This window comes from Anabrus simplex, chromosome 2 (genome assembly GCF_040414725.1).
Source record: "Anabrus simplex isolate iqAnaSimp1 chromosome 2, ASM4041472v1, whole genome shotgun sequence".
Classification (NCBI taxonomy): Eukaryota; Metazoa; Arthropoda; class Insecta; order Orthoptera; family Tettigoniidae; genus Anabrus; species Anabrus simplex.
Genome location: NC_090266.1, coordinates 1050972585 through 1050992906, shown reverse-complemented (window position 1 = coordinate 1050992906; position 20322 = coordinate 1050972585). Strand labels below are relative to the sequence as shown.

At 35.8% G+C, this 20322-nt stretch overlaps 1 protein-coding gene across 1 annotated transcript in view; it reads right to left on the bottom strand.

The window, feature by feature from the left end:
• Positions 1 to 1252: 1252 nt before the first annotated feature.
• Positions 1253 to 20322, bottom strand: part of Past1 (putative achaete scute target 1) — a 122170-nt gene continuing 103100 nt past the window's right edge. The window contains exon 6 of the mRNA XM_067141976.2: positions 1253 to 6169. Within this exon, the coding sequence (XP_066998077.1) occupies positions 5964 to 6169 (206 nt within the window). The 3' untranslated portion in view covers positions 1253 to 5963. The remainder of the gene's footprint in view (positions 6170 to 20322) is intronic.

The following is a 20322-nucleotide window of genomic DNA, read 5'->3' as shown; positions in this document are numbered from 1 at the left end:
AAGAAAAAAAAAAAAAAAAAAAAAAAAAAAAAAAAAAAAAAAAAAAACACAAGTTTTGTTTACTTAAGACCAGGTTAAGTGTTCCGATCACAATCGAATGCTGACGAGTTTAGTTTCTGCATGTTACCGACTACAATAACTAATGTCATAATGGTCCACCTTTTCAATACTATATTATGCAATGCTCACATTACATTTTTTATCTAGGAACTAGTTTTGGCCTTGGCTGGCCATTGTCAGCCTTAACACAAAACTGTACAAACACATCTAGTGACTAAAATGTATAAACATACACAAATGATGTTAAAAGGTATTAAAAGCATCTGGGATGAACTATGTGCACAACACAAGATGAAAATAAAGTAAGGCTGTAAAATCCTTACATACGTTGCATTCTGTTAAAATGCTTCATTAGTGCTGCTTGTTAAAATAGCATGAAAAACACTGAAAAGTTCCTCTGTTGGAAATTGTCACTGGTCGAATCAATGACGGCACACGAAGATACGATTAAATGGCTGGCATGGTCTTAGACTGCAACTGGTAGAGATTGGCAATTCAATGCAGTGACAACTTTTCAGTGTTTTCCATGATATTTTAACAAGAAGCACTAATTAAATATTAAATTAAATCTAAGGATTTTAGAGACTTATTTTAATTTCATCATATATTTTACGTGTCTTGCACAGAGTTCATCCCAGATGTTTTTAACACCTTTTAATGTCATTTGTGTATGTTTATACATTTGTTTCAGTCATTAGATGTGTTTGCACAGTTTTGTATTAAGGCTCATTATGGCCAGCCAAGGCCAAAACTAGTTCCCACATTAAAAATTGAATGTAAACCTTGCATAATATAATATTGAAAAGGTGGACCATTACGACATAAGTCGAGTTATTATTGCAATCACAATTCAACACAAATCAAAACCATGAAGTTTATATCCTATGATATTGCTGACTAGTTTTAGTTACTGTATATTTCATTTAACTGAATTATTTTAAGGCATTCTATATTGCTCCTCCCCACCTAGAGCTAATTATGCTTCAACCAATGGCTCTGTACCCATACATTTTAATTAATTACATCAGAATTCCAAATATATCTCTGATTGGGAAAATACTTCGCAATTCATATATTTAATTTCTGAAAATCTGTAATGCAATATTGTGCAGAGGTTGTACCAGTTTACCAATGAAAAGGTTACTGGCAATTTTTCTCACTAATTCTAGCATGTAATTTATGTACACACGGAGCTGTACAACAGATCCATGGTATGTTAATAAATTTGCAGTGGTTCAACATTTTGAAGGACAAACTATGGCTATAATCCAGTCACAGGTGGCTGTTTAATTCTGTATGAAGGAAATTATTAGTTACTTATTCATCCACCCTTAAATCCACATCCAAGGCACTGGTGTAACGTTCTACATACAGTAGGGTAGAGGGTACAATCCAAATGTACACTTTTTTTTTCTGTAAAATTTTATCATAACAAAAGTCTTTAAGATGCTGAAATGAACTGATGACTAAAATAAAAGCACGTAATAAGATTCCCTTTACGTGATCTGAAGAAAAATGCACAAGGATACACATTTTATTTTATTTCTGTGTAATTTAAATTTACACTGCTTTATCTGTCAAGAGTATGAAAGTTGCATAATTCTCATAAAAGATGTCAAAACATTAAAATTTCCTTCTCACTCATAATGCAAGTTTATGCACTAAAATATTCCCAAATGACACTGAGTTTAACAAGTTTGCTCCACTTTTTTCAATCATCCAGTAGAAAAAAACTTTGTTGAAAATACCTTTAGGTCAATTTCTAAATGGAGGCCTTCTATATTCACTGATCAACTGAATTGGAGATGGCAGCCATTTTGGAATAATAAAAAGTTTTAACCAGAAGCATTATCCAACCATTATAGCATTGATGACATAAGCATCAATCAAATTGAAAACACTTTGCACAATTTATATTAATTCCATAAAGGCAAATATTTCAAAAAATATTCACAAATAACTGAGCACCCAACATTACATTTAAACCTGTCTGAATTACTTAACAGTGATGCAACTAACTTGGCCAAATTAAGTAGGCCTAATTATACATTTTTGTTAAATTATTAATAGAGTGAAACTCAGTGAAAAAAATATTAAATCACTTCCCAGTCCTTGAGACGTCCATCTAAGCTGCAATTCACTAGCATTAGACTATAGAGAACTTTCAACAACAAACAATTCTGGAACAGACAACATACAATATTGAAGTAAGATAATAGCCCAAAAATCTTTAACTTCTGATGAGGGAGGCTTCACATGCCATTCGAGTTATAAAACTGTTGAGATATGCAAGTGATTAACGCAAGATATATAAAAAGTACATTAAGCAAGGAGCAAAAAATGACTAATTGTACCTTCACCTAGTTTGGAGAGTATTTACTTCAGTAGACTATGAATACTCGGCCGAAGAATAAGAAACCTTTTCTGTAAACTTACTTCAAAATATGGTATACTAGAATCAAAATTAAATGAACATGCAAGAAAGCACATGAGTCTGTGGAGAACTGATGCCCCTAAAGTGACATAGGAAATTACCTAGTGTGGACTATGAAGGACTTGGTAATACCGAATGGTGAGAGGAAAAGGAAACCTGTAGCTTGAGAGATTAGTTGAATGAATATTGTAAGCAATCTATTTCGTTGAGGATATACTAAAGTTAGTATCAAGAAACTACCACAATGGTATTGGTAATTTATATCGATGTTCATCCTCCAATGTAGTCATTCAAACAACTGACTTTCGTACAAAATTCTGAGGGACCTACAAAAGTTGAAAACAGCTGATTACATACACGTAACTTGAGAAGACTATCTCCAGGATGATAAATATCAAGTAGTGCATTGTGTATTGAGTAAACTGTACCATCATGATATACATGCAGTGTTAAGCTTGTATGGTGATCAGATCAGCGATGTTAGTGAGCAAGCTGCGGCTATCCTCATAGGGAACATCCATAATGTATCGGCACGTATTCACTGTATCTTAGAAGTGTTGAAAGCTGATCCCATCCCCTGGAGCAACACGGTGACATTGCTTGCGGAGCAAGTATTGCAACTTACCCATACCCTTGTGGCAGAAATAAGAACACAGCAACATTTGATTGCAGCTAAAATTGTGTTCAAGAAATATAATTTTGACCTGCGATACTTGAACTCCAGCTCGTTCAAGACCTCGTTATTACTTATTCGCAGAATAATAAAGCAAGGAGAGAAAGAAGGAAGCTCTGCTTATTGCAGACAAGTCTGTGCATCTTTGTGAGGAAGCTTACATTCTCTGCATTGATAGCTATATTGAAAGGGATGAGGAAATGAAAGCTCCTGAAATAGTGCACAGTTTGGAGCCAGATCTTTTCGAGAAATATCGCGAGCGGATTAAATGCAGAATTCTTGCTGAAGACCAGTCCGATGTGGGTTACAAGTACATGAACCTGCTTTGTTCCACTTCCATAAATTTTAGCAAGACAAAAGTTGACATTGATTATGTACCTCTTTTAAAGAAGTGAAAAATATTTACAGGCTCAAGTCAGATTTTGAAACACAAACAACACTTAGTAAATATTCCTGCAAAAATCATTGTTTGAAAATTGTTACAATATATTGGCAATATAACTAATTAATTCCAGCAAAGCCATCTGAGAAGCTCTTAACATCTGCACTAAAGGAAGGAGGATTGCCCAGCTCTCTCCAGATGATGGTTTAATTGAAGCATATCAACAAGTACTAGAGTCTATGAAAGAGTAAAACTGGATGCTAACTGGTGAGAGGAAAAGGAAATCTGTAACTCAAAAGAGTCAAATAAAGATTGTGTATGCATTGCTTATTATGGATGACGGTCTAATGTAGTTCTACTGTACATATAGCCTCATAAAACATTTAACGTGGATACAAAAGGAACTGCGGTGCGCTTGTTGCAAGCATTTCCATTTATAGGGCGAATATACATAGTCTACAATTCTAAACATTTCTCGATGTAGTCAGTTTACTAGGATTTTAACTGAACTATTTTTCTGTGTTACAAAATAAACCACACCATAATACTCAGTGAATTCTGTACCAAAAATATCTTCATGTAACAGAAGGAATGTTTCAAATAAAATATTACAACAGAATTGGAAACTAGAACATCATCTAGCTAGAGAAGAAAATCAAGATACTTGTCAAGGCAAGAAAGTATTTTTAATTTTTTTATTACAGAGTCAAAAAATGAACTAGAATATTCTGATGCTACAGTTCATAATGAACATGTTAAAATACCAAATACTTCCCATATGTTTATCACATATAGCCCCAGGAATATTCTCTTTCTCTTTTTCCAGCTTTGGAATGTTCCAAACAGAATTAAGAAGCTAAACCTTCTAAAAATTAATTGCAATGATTCATGCAGTGAACATGCAAAGTAGACTGAAGGCATTAATTAGTTTGGTACAATCACTTCTTCAGAAATAACCTGGAATTATCCACATTAAGTTAACCAGTCTTCTTTCTTAAAGACATCTTAAAAATAACACTTCAAATACTGCAAAAGAAACAAACTTAAATTAAAGGATACAATTGAAGTCTGGAAACTATACATTTGGAACCATTTTTTTCATACTATTGATAAATATGTTCACATTTATAAACCTATAAAATTTTCCAACCATTTTATTCAATATATAATGCTCCAAGAGAGATTACGTACACACAGTACATAATGAAGGGGAGTTGTCACACAATCCATTTGCCAATAAAATCCTTCCAGCAATGAAAATGCAGAAAGAAAAAGCAACATGTAATCAAATCACACGGATTGTTTTTCAAACTTGCCCATATACTAAGCACTCTCACACATGCATACAGGTACTACCTAGAGATATGCAAATTTCTTAAATTTAAGTTTATATTTCTTAGTAATAATAAAATAACTGGTTTATTAATATACTCTGAAGGTATTTTTGACAGTAATTTTGATTCCTATAATAAACTAAGATAATCTTCAATATCATATAAATTTATAATTGCATATTTCTAATTAAGAGTAGCACACCCATTTACACAAAGTATCCATGAACAGAATTTGTCCATATAAAAGATTTGCACTATATATTGCTTAAAATAATTACAGTTCAGCCTTTTCAATGATATATATTAGATTAGTTAAATGTTACAAAATAGTTCTTTATCTGTAGTTTATTTCAGGTTCTATGGAGAAAATTTCAACCTTAATTCAAGGTTTAAATCAGACCATCTCTAAACGATTAACCACGTACAAAGGTGACCTTTATTTCCAAAAACATTTTTCCATTACAACTCTTAAGTGAATGCGATTTCAATAAATACTAACTGCCAGAGCTACATAATGAACCTGCTTGACTATGCCTCAGAAACAGAACGTATGTCCAGTTATTTCAGTCTTGAACAAGCCTGAAATGACATTGAAAGGACATACGTGTACAATATTTCGGAAACTGGTAATTAGGCACAAATATATAACATTCATACAATTCACAATTATCCTTTCAGTTCTAAAAAAAAAAAAAACAGTTCAGAATACAGAACAGAGAAACTAACAATATTACTCATTCGCATTTAATGAATTATTTATTCCATTAAGACACTAAATGGTAAAGACTCCCCCCAATATTTCTTTTAGCATGCACTTGTAATTGAATATCCAAGTTTTTCCAAAGTAAGAACACAATACAGTTCCAAAAATACTGAAGCATAAACAGTAGTGATTCCACATTTTGGAATAAATCAGCAATACAATAATGCAAAGCCATAAAAGGTCAGTTCAGTTGTACTTTTAAAGACTACAGATTGCAAGATTTACTGATAAAGTCAGTTATGTATTTGCACTTGTGCTTTTACATAAATATCTCTCTTCATATAATTTAACTATAAATCTACTACATTACCAATATGTTAGAAGTTTCTTTTAGATGGTGGAATAAGATGGTCTGGCAGCTCAGCTGGCAGATCATGACCATCAAGTTTCACACCAATTAGATGCATTGCAAGGGCAAATTCATCAGCATCTAGCAGTCCATCCTTGTCAATATCAGAAAGTTTCCATATTTTCCCCAACACAGAATTAGGGAGTTTAGATTTCACCATTTCACTCTTAGCAGCTGCAATAAAAAAATTTAAAAAAATCTTCAATTCCACAGAAATACATATACATCACATTTTTTCTAAGGTAAAACCATTATTCTGTTCCCTTTGGATGCTACTAGGACAATTTCCAAACCACCTACCCTTCTGGAGGTAAACAGATTCAATTAAGAACTTTTGAACTGCATTTACTACTCACTCATGAGTATACAATGACAGACATGGAAATGTAAGTACCCACCACACCCCCACAATGCAAATGATGTGATAGCTGAGCACTTGGCATAAAATATACCACTTACTACAGCTCAGAAGCTGCAGTAAGCCTGGTAACACAAGCAAAATTGGCATGTTCTGCAAACTCTGCCAGCAACATCACTTGTGATTAGGCAACTGGTCTGGCAGGAAAATAAATTAACCTCCTAAGATACCACTGTCACATTGATGAGGACAAGAGTTTTAAGAGACCTGAAGTATAAGCTTATTGACAATGAATATATGGATATATCTGCTTTTGCAGAAAATTATGCACCTGCTCTTCTAGATAAGGTGCAGGGAACAATTCAGAAGCCCAATCTACACCATCACAGCTTATTACAGAAATACTGAAACCTGTGTAATTATTTTATTTTATTCATTTATTTATTCATTAGTACCTTATTCAGTGACAAAGTCAGGGCTTGAGGCCCACTCTTACACTTAACCACATTTTGATCATGGGCTGATGATCTAGATGTTAGGCCCTGTTAAACAACAAGCATCATCAAGCATTTTGATTACAAGCTAAAAAATACTAAAATAATTGAAATAGTTAAAACTGCTTACATCAATCTCTCTTTATATAATTTAACAATAAATGTACTATATTACCAATAAGGTAAAAGTAATATTTTCTTTGTTATAGTATAAGAATGCCCTTGGCATGATACTTCAGTACCTATCAGTTCCAAGGCCATCTAATAATGTTTATCTACATTCAGATAACTCTTAATCATGCTTATTACTTTCCTCATAAGTCTGCAGCACAGTATAAAAACTTCTTTTGGTTAACCTCTGCTTTCCATCAAAGCAAAATTGTATTTCTTTGACCCCTCACACTGCAAAGGACCATATGATGGTATGAAATGAAATGGCGTATGGCTTTTAGTGCCGGGAGTGTCCAAGGACATGTTCGGCTCGCCAGGTTCAGGTCTTTTGATTTGACTCCCGTAGGAGATCTGTGTGTCATGATGAGGATGAAATGATGATGAAGACAACACATACACCCAGCCCCCGTGCCGGCGAAATTAACCAATCAAGGTTAAAATTCCCGACCCTGCCGGGAATCGAACCCGGGACCCCTGTGGCCAAAGGCCAGCATGCTAACCATTTAGCCATGGAGCTGGACACCATATGATGGTATATAGCAGGTACCATCAAGAGACATTCTGTCTCTGCCAGTGCCAGTTTGCAATGATGATACAACTCTCAGATCATGAAGCCTAAATAATTAGACTGGTGTTCAGAAAACATTACAATATGTAACTTTTGTTGTACCACTAACAAGGAATATGATGAAGAGAATTCCTTCCTTCATAAGCATTTCGAAAAAATGCTCACAATTCCAGGTACACGAAAGCTACATTGTGTTATACCAGCTGGCCTTAATACCAATGATGTAAAAAATTCTTTTCAAATTCTGATGAAGTAAAAGTAGAATTGCCAACAAAATGAACTAGAGCTCACTAATATAACACTGTTTGTTGCATACTTGCAAAATGGTCACTAGTGGTAGGTTGTGTTCTAAACGTGGATGAAAGTACAGACAACATTAAAATAAACTTTCTACATCCTTGTGGAACTTCACCTTCATTTCTGTATCCTGAAACTCCTGATATATTGAGTGTGGAAAAATCAGCCATCCTAATAATAGGCAGTACTGAGGTAGAGTTTTTAAAAAAAAATGATGTACCAACATCAAGAACAAACACGATTCTGTGAATAATTTGTAAAATGTTGTACAATACTGTGTAGTACAATACCAAGAAGTCTTCGGAAGATTATGGTAATAACCTGTAAAAGCTATGTGAAGCAACAGGGAAACCTTTCTGGATGGTAGTAAAGTATCTTAGGAAAGGAGGGAAAAAAGAAATGAATAGTGTTTTCTGTATATCAGGTTAACTCTCAATAGATCCCAGGAAATCACTGGAGAGGTGGAAGGAATATTGTGAAAATCTTCACAATGTAAAATGAAATAATCTTGGTGAAGTCACAACCAAGTTCATGGGGAGGAGGAAAATGGTGAAATTACACTTTAAGTGGAAAGGATGGTAAACTCCATTGTCATAAAACAGCAAGAATAGATGAAATTAGACCTGAAATGATGAAGTGCAGTTTGAAGGCAGGGCTGAAATGGCTTCATAGAGTAATAAGATTAGCATGGAATGTTAGCAAGGTACCTTCAGATTGGACAAAAACACAGTAGAGAGAATACGAGACACTCAGAGATATCAAGGGACAGCTATTAGAGCTCTCTCTAGCAGATTGATCTGAGAACTACTGATTCTGTCTTAAGGGCACGTGTATTTGTGTGTGAAGTTTTTGGTGTTATTTATGTGTTTTCAGTGAGCTGATATAATTAAACAGTAGCATGTGTCATTCCTTGATATTTCCTCTCAACATGAGGGGAAAAGTATGTGCTGTGTTTGGCGGCAGTAACTATGAAGTAGAGAAGAATGTGCGGTCTTTCTTCCGTTTCCCTCGTGACAAGAAAATGTAAGTAATAGTGTGTTTGCATATATATTCTTCCAGTGACAGATTTTTATAGTACTTCATAATTTTCTGATCTGCTCGACCCATATTTTAACTGGCTTAAAATATAATACGCATATTTTATTGTTTAGTGCAGCAGTTAACCTTCAATACTGATGTGGTGTTGTAGGTGTGATCTGTGGGTTTGATTTAATTCAGGAAAATACATACGCATATGTGTGTGGCTGGTTGTGTTCCAAGTTACCCCATTTGGTGCTGTAATGCATTGTCAAGCACTGAAGAAAATATGGGCGATTTAAGAAATGTACATATTTTGTTGAAACAATATGATGCAAATTTGCTTATCCTTATGTAATGGCATTATGGCAAGTATTGCTTATAGGGAAAGTTTGAATGTTTTTGAGGCTAAATTTATAGATTTTCTATTAGTAGGTTTCAAGTTAAGAGGAAAATTGTTCAACTCTTAAATGTAAATTCATTGAATCGTGTGTAAGGAATGTGCTGATATTTTTGTTGACAAGTGTTTTAATATGATGATACAATGCTTTCAAGTGATAAAAAAGAAAAATCTAGCCGTGAACGTTCAGGCAGGAATTCTAAAGCTAAAAAAGTAATGCATAAATGAAAGATCAAGCCTTTTCACAGCAGTCCATTTCACATCTTGATTATATGTCTAATTTCAGTCTAAATAATAACCTGTTAAATAATTCTTCATTTATCCAGAATTGCTTTAGCAACTTTGAAGTTAATATCTTAGTAACACTTTCTTTCTAGACGTAATTTATTTATCCATTTCCGTATATACATTTCCATTGATATTTGAATTTAGCGCGAATTTTCAGGTCAAGCCACTAGGAGCACCACTTGCGACTAGTCTCCCATTTTAGCAAGGCTAAATCCGTAAGTGTCGCGTATTGTCTCTACTGTATTTGGACAAAAGCAGCAATATAAGCAAGGGAACAAGAAGGATTGCAACAACTATCGAAGTATGTCACATATCAGTCTCTTCTTTTCCTACAGCTTTTTCCCCACACTTGTCGGGTCGCGGGTGCCAACTGCGTCGCACATGTGGATTTGGCCTGGTTTTAAGGCCAGATGCCCCTTTTGACGCCAACCCTATATGGAGGGATGTAAGCACTATGGCGTGTTTCTGTGGTGGTTGGTAGTGTGGTATGTTGTCTGAATGACTAGGAGAGTGTTGGGCCGGACACATTCACCCAGTCCCAAAGCCAGAAGAATTAATCAGAAGCGATTAAAATCCCCGACTCAGCTGGGAATCGAACCTGGGACACACTGAACCAAAGGCTAGTAAGATGACCATTCAGCCGAGTCGGACGTATCTCCTATTACCAGGCAATGTGTTCACTCGCATCTTGGAAGGGAAGGTGGATGAAACTGATTTCAAACCACACAGGGGCTGACAGGATCAGATTTTCAGTACACGCCAGGTAACTGAAAAATGCTACGAGAGGAATAGACAGTTACGTTTATGTTTAGCAGATCTAGAGAAGATATATGACAGAGTATTGAGGGAAAAGATGCTCGCCATACTGGGGGACTATGGGATTAAGGTTAGATTATTGAAATCAAAGGCATTTATGTTGACAATTGGGCTGCAGTGAGAATTGATAGAATGAGTTTTAGGTTCGAGGTACTTACAGGGGTTAGACAAAAATGTAATCTTCGTTTTGTACATAGTTTACATGGATCATCTGCTGGCACGGAGCGATTCAGTTAGGTGGAAATTTAATAAGCAGTCTGGTCTATGGCGACAACTTAGTCGTAATGGCAGATTGTGCTGAAAGCCTGCAGTCTAATATCTCGTAACTTGAAAATAGGTGCAATGAGTATGGTATGAAAATCAGCCTTTCTAAGATTAAATTGACAACCCTGACACCAATAGGTAAGAAATCCAAGAGAACTGAACTGTCAGATTGAGGATACAAACCCAGAACATTAATTTCCAATATTTAAGATACGTATCCTCCCAGGATGGTTGTATAGTGCGAGAAATTGAATCAAAGTGTGGTAAAGCTAATGCAGTAAGCTCAGTTGCAATAACAGTATTCTGGAAGAAGGAAGTCAGCTCCCATACGAAACTATCTTTTACATCAGTCTGTTTTCAGACCAACTTTGCTTTACAGGAGTGAAAGCTGGGTGGAATAAAGATCTCATTCGTAAGCTAGAAGTAACGGTCGTGAACATAGCGAGAATGATTGCTCGTACAAACAGGTGGGGACAATGGCAGGAGGATCCTCTGAGGAAATATAGGCTAAGTTAGGAATGAACTCGAAGGATGAAGCTGTACGCGTAATCCGGCTACGGTGGTGGGATCATGCGAGATGGATGGAGGAGGATAGGTTATCTAGAAGTATAATGGGACTTGTGGAGGGTCATCTGACTATGGTTGCACTCTGTTTCTAATGATTTAAAAGATAAGAGATATACAACTAAATTAGGTCAAAGAACTAGTTACATATAGAGGATTGTGGTGGCAATTAGTAAATTCACAGAGGCTTACAGACTTAACATTATAAGGCATAACTGTCTATAATGAAGATGTATGTGTATGAACTGTTTAATGTCTCCATTTTATATAAAAAAATATTGATCTTATTTATGTTTTCTGTTCCAGATTGACATTCTGACTAATGAGCTAAGCTACGATTATATTGCATAACTAGCAATTACCCGCAGCTTCGCTTGCAATGATTTCATAATTTGATCAAAGTAATCTTTCCTCGGCATTGTACCAAGACATTAAAACTCACCCAAACATTGAGTTTTATTTACCCCAGAAGTTCTTTGTAAACCATATTTGTGGTATTAATTTTTGGTGTTACGACGACCATGCGACATAGAACTGTACATGTGAGAAACAGTCTTCTCTCAAGTCGAAAAAATAAATGCATGTTCCTTTATTTGTGAAGGAGATTCCAAATACATATTCCCATATCTGTAGCATCTTCAGTTTTTGAGATATACATAAGAATCCCCATAAAAAATTCAACCCCTTGATCAATCCTTACCCCACCCTCACCCCCATTTAAGTGTATTTTCCAAAAACAAAAATAAATGTATGTTTATTTTTAAAGGAGATACCAAATACCACTTTTCATGTCTAATATCTTCAGTTTTTAAGATATAAGTATCCTCATAAAAATAATTAAACTATTTTTCACTTTTTTTCACCCCCTGTTAAGTGCCTTCTCCGAAAGCAAAAAGGTACAGGTTCCTGTATTTTTAAAGGACTTTCCAAATACCAAGTTTCTTGCCTATAACATGTTAAGTTTTTGACACATAATGTAGATATACCGGTACTCATTTTAGAAATTCATCCACTTTTCCAATTCTTTTCAGCCCTTTAACTGGATTTTCCGAAAACAAAAAAATAAGTTTTTCATTATTTTTCAAAGGAGACTCCAAATACCAGTTTTCATGCCTGTACGTCTAACACCTTCAGTTTTTGAGATAAATGCCTACTCATAATTCTTCTTCTTCACTTCTTTCCACCCCTCTCGCGCCTTAAGTGGACTTTCCGAAAACAAAATGTTTTTCCTTATTTTGTAAGGAAATTCAAAATACCAACTTTCACGTCTGTAACAGCTTCAGTTTTTAAGACAAACATATTTGAACTCATTTACTTATTTTCAACCCCACAGCCCTTACGTAGATTTTCCGCAAAAAAAAAAAAAAAAAAAAACAACAAATGAGTGCTTCATTTTTAAAGGAGATTACAAATACTAATTTTCACGTCTGTAACATCTTTAGCTTTTGAGATATAAGTATCCTGATACAAAGTATTCACTAATTTATCAATTAATTCACCCCCTTAAGTGGATCTTCCAAAGACAAAAGATTACGTGCTTCTTTACTTTGAAATAAAATTCCAAATACAATTTTTTATGTCTAACATCTTCAGTTCGAGATATAGGTATCCTCATGAAAAGAATTCAACTCCTTTTTCACTCCACCATTGCCCATTAAGTTGGTCCCCCCCATGCAAAAAATGGGTGTATTTTTAAAGGGGATTCCAAATACCAATTTTCATGTCCGCAACATATTTTTTGAGATATACTGTAGATACACTAATTTTAAAAATTCACCCCCCTTTTTCAGTTTCCCTTAAGTGGATTTTCTGAAAAAAAATATTTATGTTGCTTTACATTTACAGGAAATCCCAAATACCAGTTTTCAAATAAGTAATATGTTACGTGTCTGAGATAATTTGCAGATATAGTCTTTAAAAATTCACCCCGTTTGTCCCTCCTGTTCACCCCCTATTCATCGGAATATTAAAACACACAAAAATACGTGTTTCTTTATTTTCATAGGAGATTCCAATTTTCATGCCTGTAACATTCAGTTTTTGAGATATAAGTCTCCTCATAAAAGGTGTTCAACCCATTTTCCCCTTTAATGGGATTTTCCGATATCAAAAATACGTATTTCTTTATTTTTAAAGGAAATTCGAAATACCAATTTTTACGTCTGTAAACTTAAGTTTTTGAGATATAGATATCCTCATTTTAAAAATTCACCCCCTTAGCGAGCACCTACATGTTCATATGAATGTATCCCCAAAATTTCATTTCTTTATGTTCAGTAGTTTTGGGTCGGCGATGATGAATCAGTCGGGACAAGTTATTTTATATATATATATATATATATATATATATAGATTTTGAGAATAGTTTCTTTTGTGTAATTCAAGGAAATCATGTCACCTTGAAATCTGAAAACTTGCTAACATAGCTGTGTTACATGTCAAATGAAAAGCAGTCTTGCCAACTTTTGACTGATACCACTTAACTAAGTTTATAACTGACTAGTTATGCCAAGAAACAAGATAGTTTGTGTAAAATATCTATTTTTTACAAATTATTAAATCCTTAAAATATTATAACTAGGTACCTGTAATTTGTTGTGAATGCTTCCTTCCATAAAATCTGTGTGCCTAATTTCATTGCAATCGGAGCATGTAAGGATGTGGACCGAGTCATTTGGCAAAGAGGGTTCCTCCAGTTTATAAAACACTGCAAGCCTTTGCCAAAAGTGTCATCGCTCTCAACAATCTGACCTTTTAATTCTATATAAAACATTACTGTGTATTCAGATTCATCTCTTGCTACAATCAATATCTCAAATTTAAATGCAGAAGCCTGGCATTTTTGCACATCTTAAATATGTAAAATTCTGGGGAATACTTCCATGTAATGCTGAGTTGGCAAAAGTTCCATAATAAATAGTAGTTTTGTAAATTATTAAAATTTTGCTTTTGTGTGCTCACTTCATTGTCTATACACTGGGTATTTGTTCAGAGTAGAATGCTTTTTTGCACTAATAGCAGGCTATGCGAGACAGTACTACAGGTGTGGGCTAGGTCAATCCTCTCACAAGTGAACTTATTCAGTTGAGGACATGTTTCCATATCAGAAATATAGAGGCTTGGTTGTTAACCTTGTAAGTATTGTTAAGCAATCTTGATTCAATACATGTCGACTTGGATGATGAGATTTATCCAGGTTGCCTTGAGAGCTACCCTCTATACACTACTACCTGAATTACCAAATAGCTTACATCAATATTACAGAGAAACTTACCTTCACTCCAAAGACACCTGGAAGCACATTTTTGTCATGGCCCAACCTCAGCTTCTACACAAGTTTTCACAACAAAAACATCAACCTAATCTTCTGTACAACTACTTTCACTGTAAAACTTGTGTGCTTCTTCACTCTCTATGCTAGCAAACAATTCATTTAAGTCACCGAAGGCCACATTAATTGCCAGTTTTCTTATGAAAGATGAACCGCTGCTACTACTACTACTACTACTCCTCCTCTTGTGATCAGCCATTGTAACACCAAAGAAAACTGTTTTAGTCACTTCTCTGTAGCAGAGAATAATTATGAGATATTCCAACTAGTTTTGAGGATTCACAGGAGATGGTAAACAATTTTTTTTTTCTAGTTTCATGTCCATCAATTTTCCACAATAGGTTTACCACAAAATCAATTTCAAAAATGTGTATGCACACGGGTGTGGATCGCGTATTCGCATGCACAGTACATAAAAATTTAGATCATGGAGTAGTTTTAATGGTAGAGTACTGCTTGGATCAGCCAATATTATAATCTAAACTGAACTGAGCATAATCCTTCGTATTCTAACACATTTTGTCCTGGTTTTCCAAGAAACCATGGTGAATTCACTGGATCAACTTGAAGTCCATATTTTCAATCTGGATGGCAAGATAGGATTCTATAGTCTTAACTTGATAACTGGATTGTAGGCAGTTTTCGTAAGGTAATGATCTCATCCTAACTAAACTTCGGGTGGGTTGTCGAATTGTTATACTCTCCTTACAAATGTAACCTTTGTTTAACATCCAGATGATTATTCCCTCCCCGCTTTCCTTCAGCATATTAGAAGAAATATCCATCCATTTTGAAAACAGAAAATGCACATCTCAGGATTTTTCCCTTCTTGTTGCAAGGCCTAGCAATACTCGAGTGCACCGAAAGACTAATGCACCCTTTACCAGCAACAAACTCCTTGGTGAAGGTCAATCAATAAACAAAATACACACCTAAAATGGAAATTAGCATTAAGAAAGAATTTATCATTTGAAGAATAGCAGGGCAAAGTGATCAAGTGCCAGAAAGTGTAAAAATGGGAATTTTCTAGCTACATGATCTATGTGACAGCGCCAATGCACAGCAGAGATGTATGTCAAAATGCGCTTTCCTTGTAGGTCATAAGTGCTCTAGTACCTGGTGCTGCCTTTATGTCCATGGCCTCCTGTATACCTACATGATCTATGTGCTGCGCATCATTACAGCGGGATTCATTGTTTTATTATTATTATTATTATTATTATTGAATTTCCCATTACAAACCCTATTTTACAAGTAGTATATTAGGGTTATAGATAGTGAGACTAAGTTAATACATGACAATTCAATTAAAATAGAGATGACTTATAAATTAGATGGAGAAATTTAACAAACACTTTATAACAACATCATCTCTGAAATACCATAGTGAGAGGTGCTTGGTATTCTACATTACACATGTTTAAATGCATTAATAATTCATATCTACTCCTGTTAAAAATCGGACACTCAAATAAGAGATGAGGAACAGTTTGTTGCATTTCACAGGTACAAGTGTAGGGCTTCTGAACACTGATTCCAAACCTCTCGAGGTATGATCCAAACTTTCCATGTCCTGTCACAAACTGAGTTTTAATATGTTCATGTTGCAAAAACCTACTTTGTAATCTGTCTTGGATATTTGGAAAGAACAACTCTCATGTTAGCCGGCCATTATTGCTGGGGATCCATTGGTTGTTCCACATATCTTGTGTATACTCCCTCAGTTCCTTTTTTACATGAGACAAAGGAGACTTTTCATATATCAACAAGACTTCAGAAGAAGTAGTAGCTGCTTTGGCAAGTTCATCAGCTCTCTCATTTCCTTCTACCCCGTCATGACCTCTGACCCATTTCATGCAGATATGGTTACTGTATCCTAATATGTGTGATCTTATATTAACAGCTACCGGATGAAAGTTGTATTTTTCTTGGATTGCTCTCAAAGCTGCCTGAGAGTCACTCAATATTTGTGTTTTTTAATCCACATAACTGCCTGTTGTATAGCGCACAATTCAGCTTGAAAGACTGAACATGAGGGAGATAGCCTAAGTTTTTCAGCATGCACCTCACTGTTATTCTGTAGCACTACAAAAGCACATCCTACAAGCCAGCCATCTTTTTCTTTGCTAATCCGGGATCCATCCGTATAAATATTGTAATTATGTTGTGTGTTGCACACTTCTTGCAAAAGAATATTGGCAAATTGACTTGGGTGACCTGCTGTCAATGCATTATTGTTTAGAGACCATCTTAGTCAACACAGTACATGCTTTTCATCGTGTACGAATTAAAATGGATGAGAAAGCCTTTGGAATTAATAGTAATAGTGTAAGAAAACATAGAAGAATAGTGGAAAGTGAAATCTCCCAAACCTCTGCCAGAAAATGTGGTTAATATGAAATTTGTTATTGATCATATTTCACTATTTTATCCTCATTACAGACTATAGTTTATTATGTTACCTAGTAGATCTTACACTGACATTTGTATTCAGGTGACCTGTAAATGTAAGAAGTGTAGGGATGCAACTGTCTGAAACCTTCTACAAACTAGGAAAATATGAGCTGGGACTTATGGAAGAGTTACCTGTACACAGACGTCGTCATGGCACATAAAATGAGAATACAATACAGAGAGTTGTATGCAGTGCACCATATGTTTTACTGTACCGGATGGACAGGGACGCCTGAAGAAAGTATTTACAAATACATTCATGCAAATATTTGACATTAGTCCACAAAAGATGACTACACTTGTAGGGAGGAAGAAAGCTGGCTTTTCAACATACAAAGACGAGTGTGGTGGGGTCAGAAAATTTAAATATGCTCTTCATGACAGAAATATGGTAAGAGAACTTCTCAATAGGTTTCCAGTGGAGCAAAACCAGTAAACACAAGCTAGGTCAGAAAAAGGAGTAACACGAACAGGCATTTTCAAGCATTCAAGAATATGCATCCTCATACAAACCTGATGTACAAATTTTACAGATCTGTTTTTATGAAGCCCGGTCTTGAAAGCCAAGAATAATGGCCAAGAGGACTCGTCATGCGCACGACGCCTCAATCTGCAGGCCTTCCGGCTGAGCAGTGGTCGCTTGGTAGGCCATGAACCTTGGGGGCTGTTGTGCCATTTGGGGGGGGGGGGGGGTGTATGAAGAATTTTTCTAAACTCTCCTTTCAGACAGTAAGAACTGACACAAAACTAGCAAATCCCTCAAAATAAAGTTTAAAAGTACAGACAGCAGTCTTGCAAAAGAAGCCAAAACTGAACTTGGGGTGCACTAGTGAAAAGTAGAAAGGGTGTTTGAGGTTATGAAAGACAATGTTATAAATAGCACTTTGAGAGGGAAGTGATTCATGCAATATTAATATAGATCTTCAGAAAGATTTTTCACTTCTAAAACTCACACATAGTATGTATCATAGTCCACAATTGTAATAATGAATAATTTCATTTGCTTTACATCTCACTATTTACTTCACGGTTTTCGGAGACGCGGAGGTGCCAGAATTTAGTTCTGCAGAAGTTTTTACGTGCCAATAAATCTTCAGACATGAGGCCGGCATATTTGAGCACCTTGAAATACAACCGGACTAAGCCAGAATCAAACACGCCAAGTTGGGGTCAGAAGGCCAGTGCCTAAACTGTCTAAGCCACTCAGCCTGACAAGTCTGCAACTGTCATGCTGTATATAACTTTGGCATACATATGACAAGCACTTCAGATGGAATTATGCGTTTGTGGAATGAAGGCCAGTCAGGCACAGGTGAAAATCAGATGGCTTCCTGCCTCCTGCAAGCTCTTAATCCAATCGCTTCAGGTTTAATGGTCCCATGGGCTTGCTTAAAAATCAGATTTAAATTGTCAACACGAGTAAGCCACACAGTCAGAACTACTGTGCACTGCTCCCAAATATCATACATGGAAGAGCAACCAGAATTTTCACGCACATTTTTCAGTGAAGCATTCAAAATAATTGTACTCTACAACAATGATACTAGAACGAAGATTTTGTACGGCAAATCTTGAAACATTTGGGTATATGTATAGGCATTTCACACTACTCATTATCTCGAAAAATTGGAGTCTCGATACATTTGTCTTTGCTCCAACATAATTGGATGCGAGGTTTACGAACCTGGGACATCAGAATGCAGAGGGTAAAGTAGGCCTTAATTTCATCCTCAGTGTTAAACTACTTTTCACCATCTTTTTCCATGCAGATCCAATAATTGTTCCGTAGCGTAAATATTTCTACCACTGAAGACCTTGTGAAGTGCTGAATAACTGGTTGGTTATATCTTCCTAATCCACACCCAGTCACTGTTTACGTTTTGCACGTGGGGCTTTAGGTACGATTTCACTTTCACTTCGAATCTCTTCTTCAACGTTATAATCACTATCATTGTCCTCCGAATCCAAAACAATTCAATAGGGATGTATTATGCAAAACTTGTCCGTTAGGCAGCGTAATGGTAATACACTGTATGCGCTTTCTGCTTCTCGATTGTTTTACAGGACACTTGTATGGAGCATTTCTTTATTTATGATAATGAAACCTAACTGTTACTTTAAATGCATGAAAATGAAATTACCATATTCTACCGATGAACCCCATCTAGCGGCAAGGATAGGAATTGTGCCGGCTACTAAAGCCTGTCGCACTCCTCTGGGGCAAATATTAATGGCTGATCAATGAAATGAAATTGGAGAGTTTTGCCAGAATGAATGACAGCGAAAACCAGAGTACCCGGGAAAAACCTGTCCCGCCTCCGCATTTTACACCACGAATCTCTCACTGAGTGACCGGAATTTGAACCACGGAACCCAGCAGTGAGAGGCTGGCGTGCAGCCGCATAAGCCATAGAAGCTAACTGGATGATATTATTATTATTATTATTATTAATAATAATAATAATTTTTATGTCCTACTTAATACTTTTACGGTTTTCGGAGACGCCGAGGTGCCAGGATGTTGTTCTGCAGGAGTTCTTTTACGTGCTAGTAAATCTAACGGCACAAGGCAGACGTATTTGAGCACCCTCAAAGACCACCTCACTGAGCCAGGATCAAACCTGCCAAGTTAGTCTTAGAAGGCCAGCGCTCTGCCATCTGAGCTAGTCAGCCCAGCTAAAATTATTGAAATAGGTCATTAACTAACCAGAATGTCACTATCTTACTGAAAATGAATTCTCATTCACTTGTTTCAGTAATGACAAAATCTTCAACTGCATAATGCATTGAGCAGTCAGTGACGAAGTGCATGCAACCACTTTTTACGGAAGGATCCTCCTTAGGAAATTTACTGTACGAGTACGATTTACCTTGATTTGGAACACTGGAATGGCGCAATAGTAAGGCAAAACAGTTTTGTTTTTTTGTCTGCCATTGCAATATATTAAAACTAACTTCATCAAAAAATCAGGCATCTTCCATTAAAAATATACAGGAACAAAGGATCGACAAGCACATACCGCGTAAAACTCCCGAGACATCTATTGGCAGTGTTTCAGTACATCCCTATTAACACAGCAACAGCATTGCTGTCACTTGCTTCTACTACGCCTGGAGTCATGACAAGGACAATGATGACACCTGATGAAATGTTTGTGCTTTCAGAGGCAATAAATAACTGCAAGTACTCAGGAGAGCTGTAGACAAGCCACTTTCCTGTTCTATTCATAGACTCTCACAAAAGGGAAACCCTTCCACAGTGATCAAAATATATACTAGTACATATGACTCGGTGCAGTGCGTGA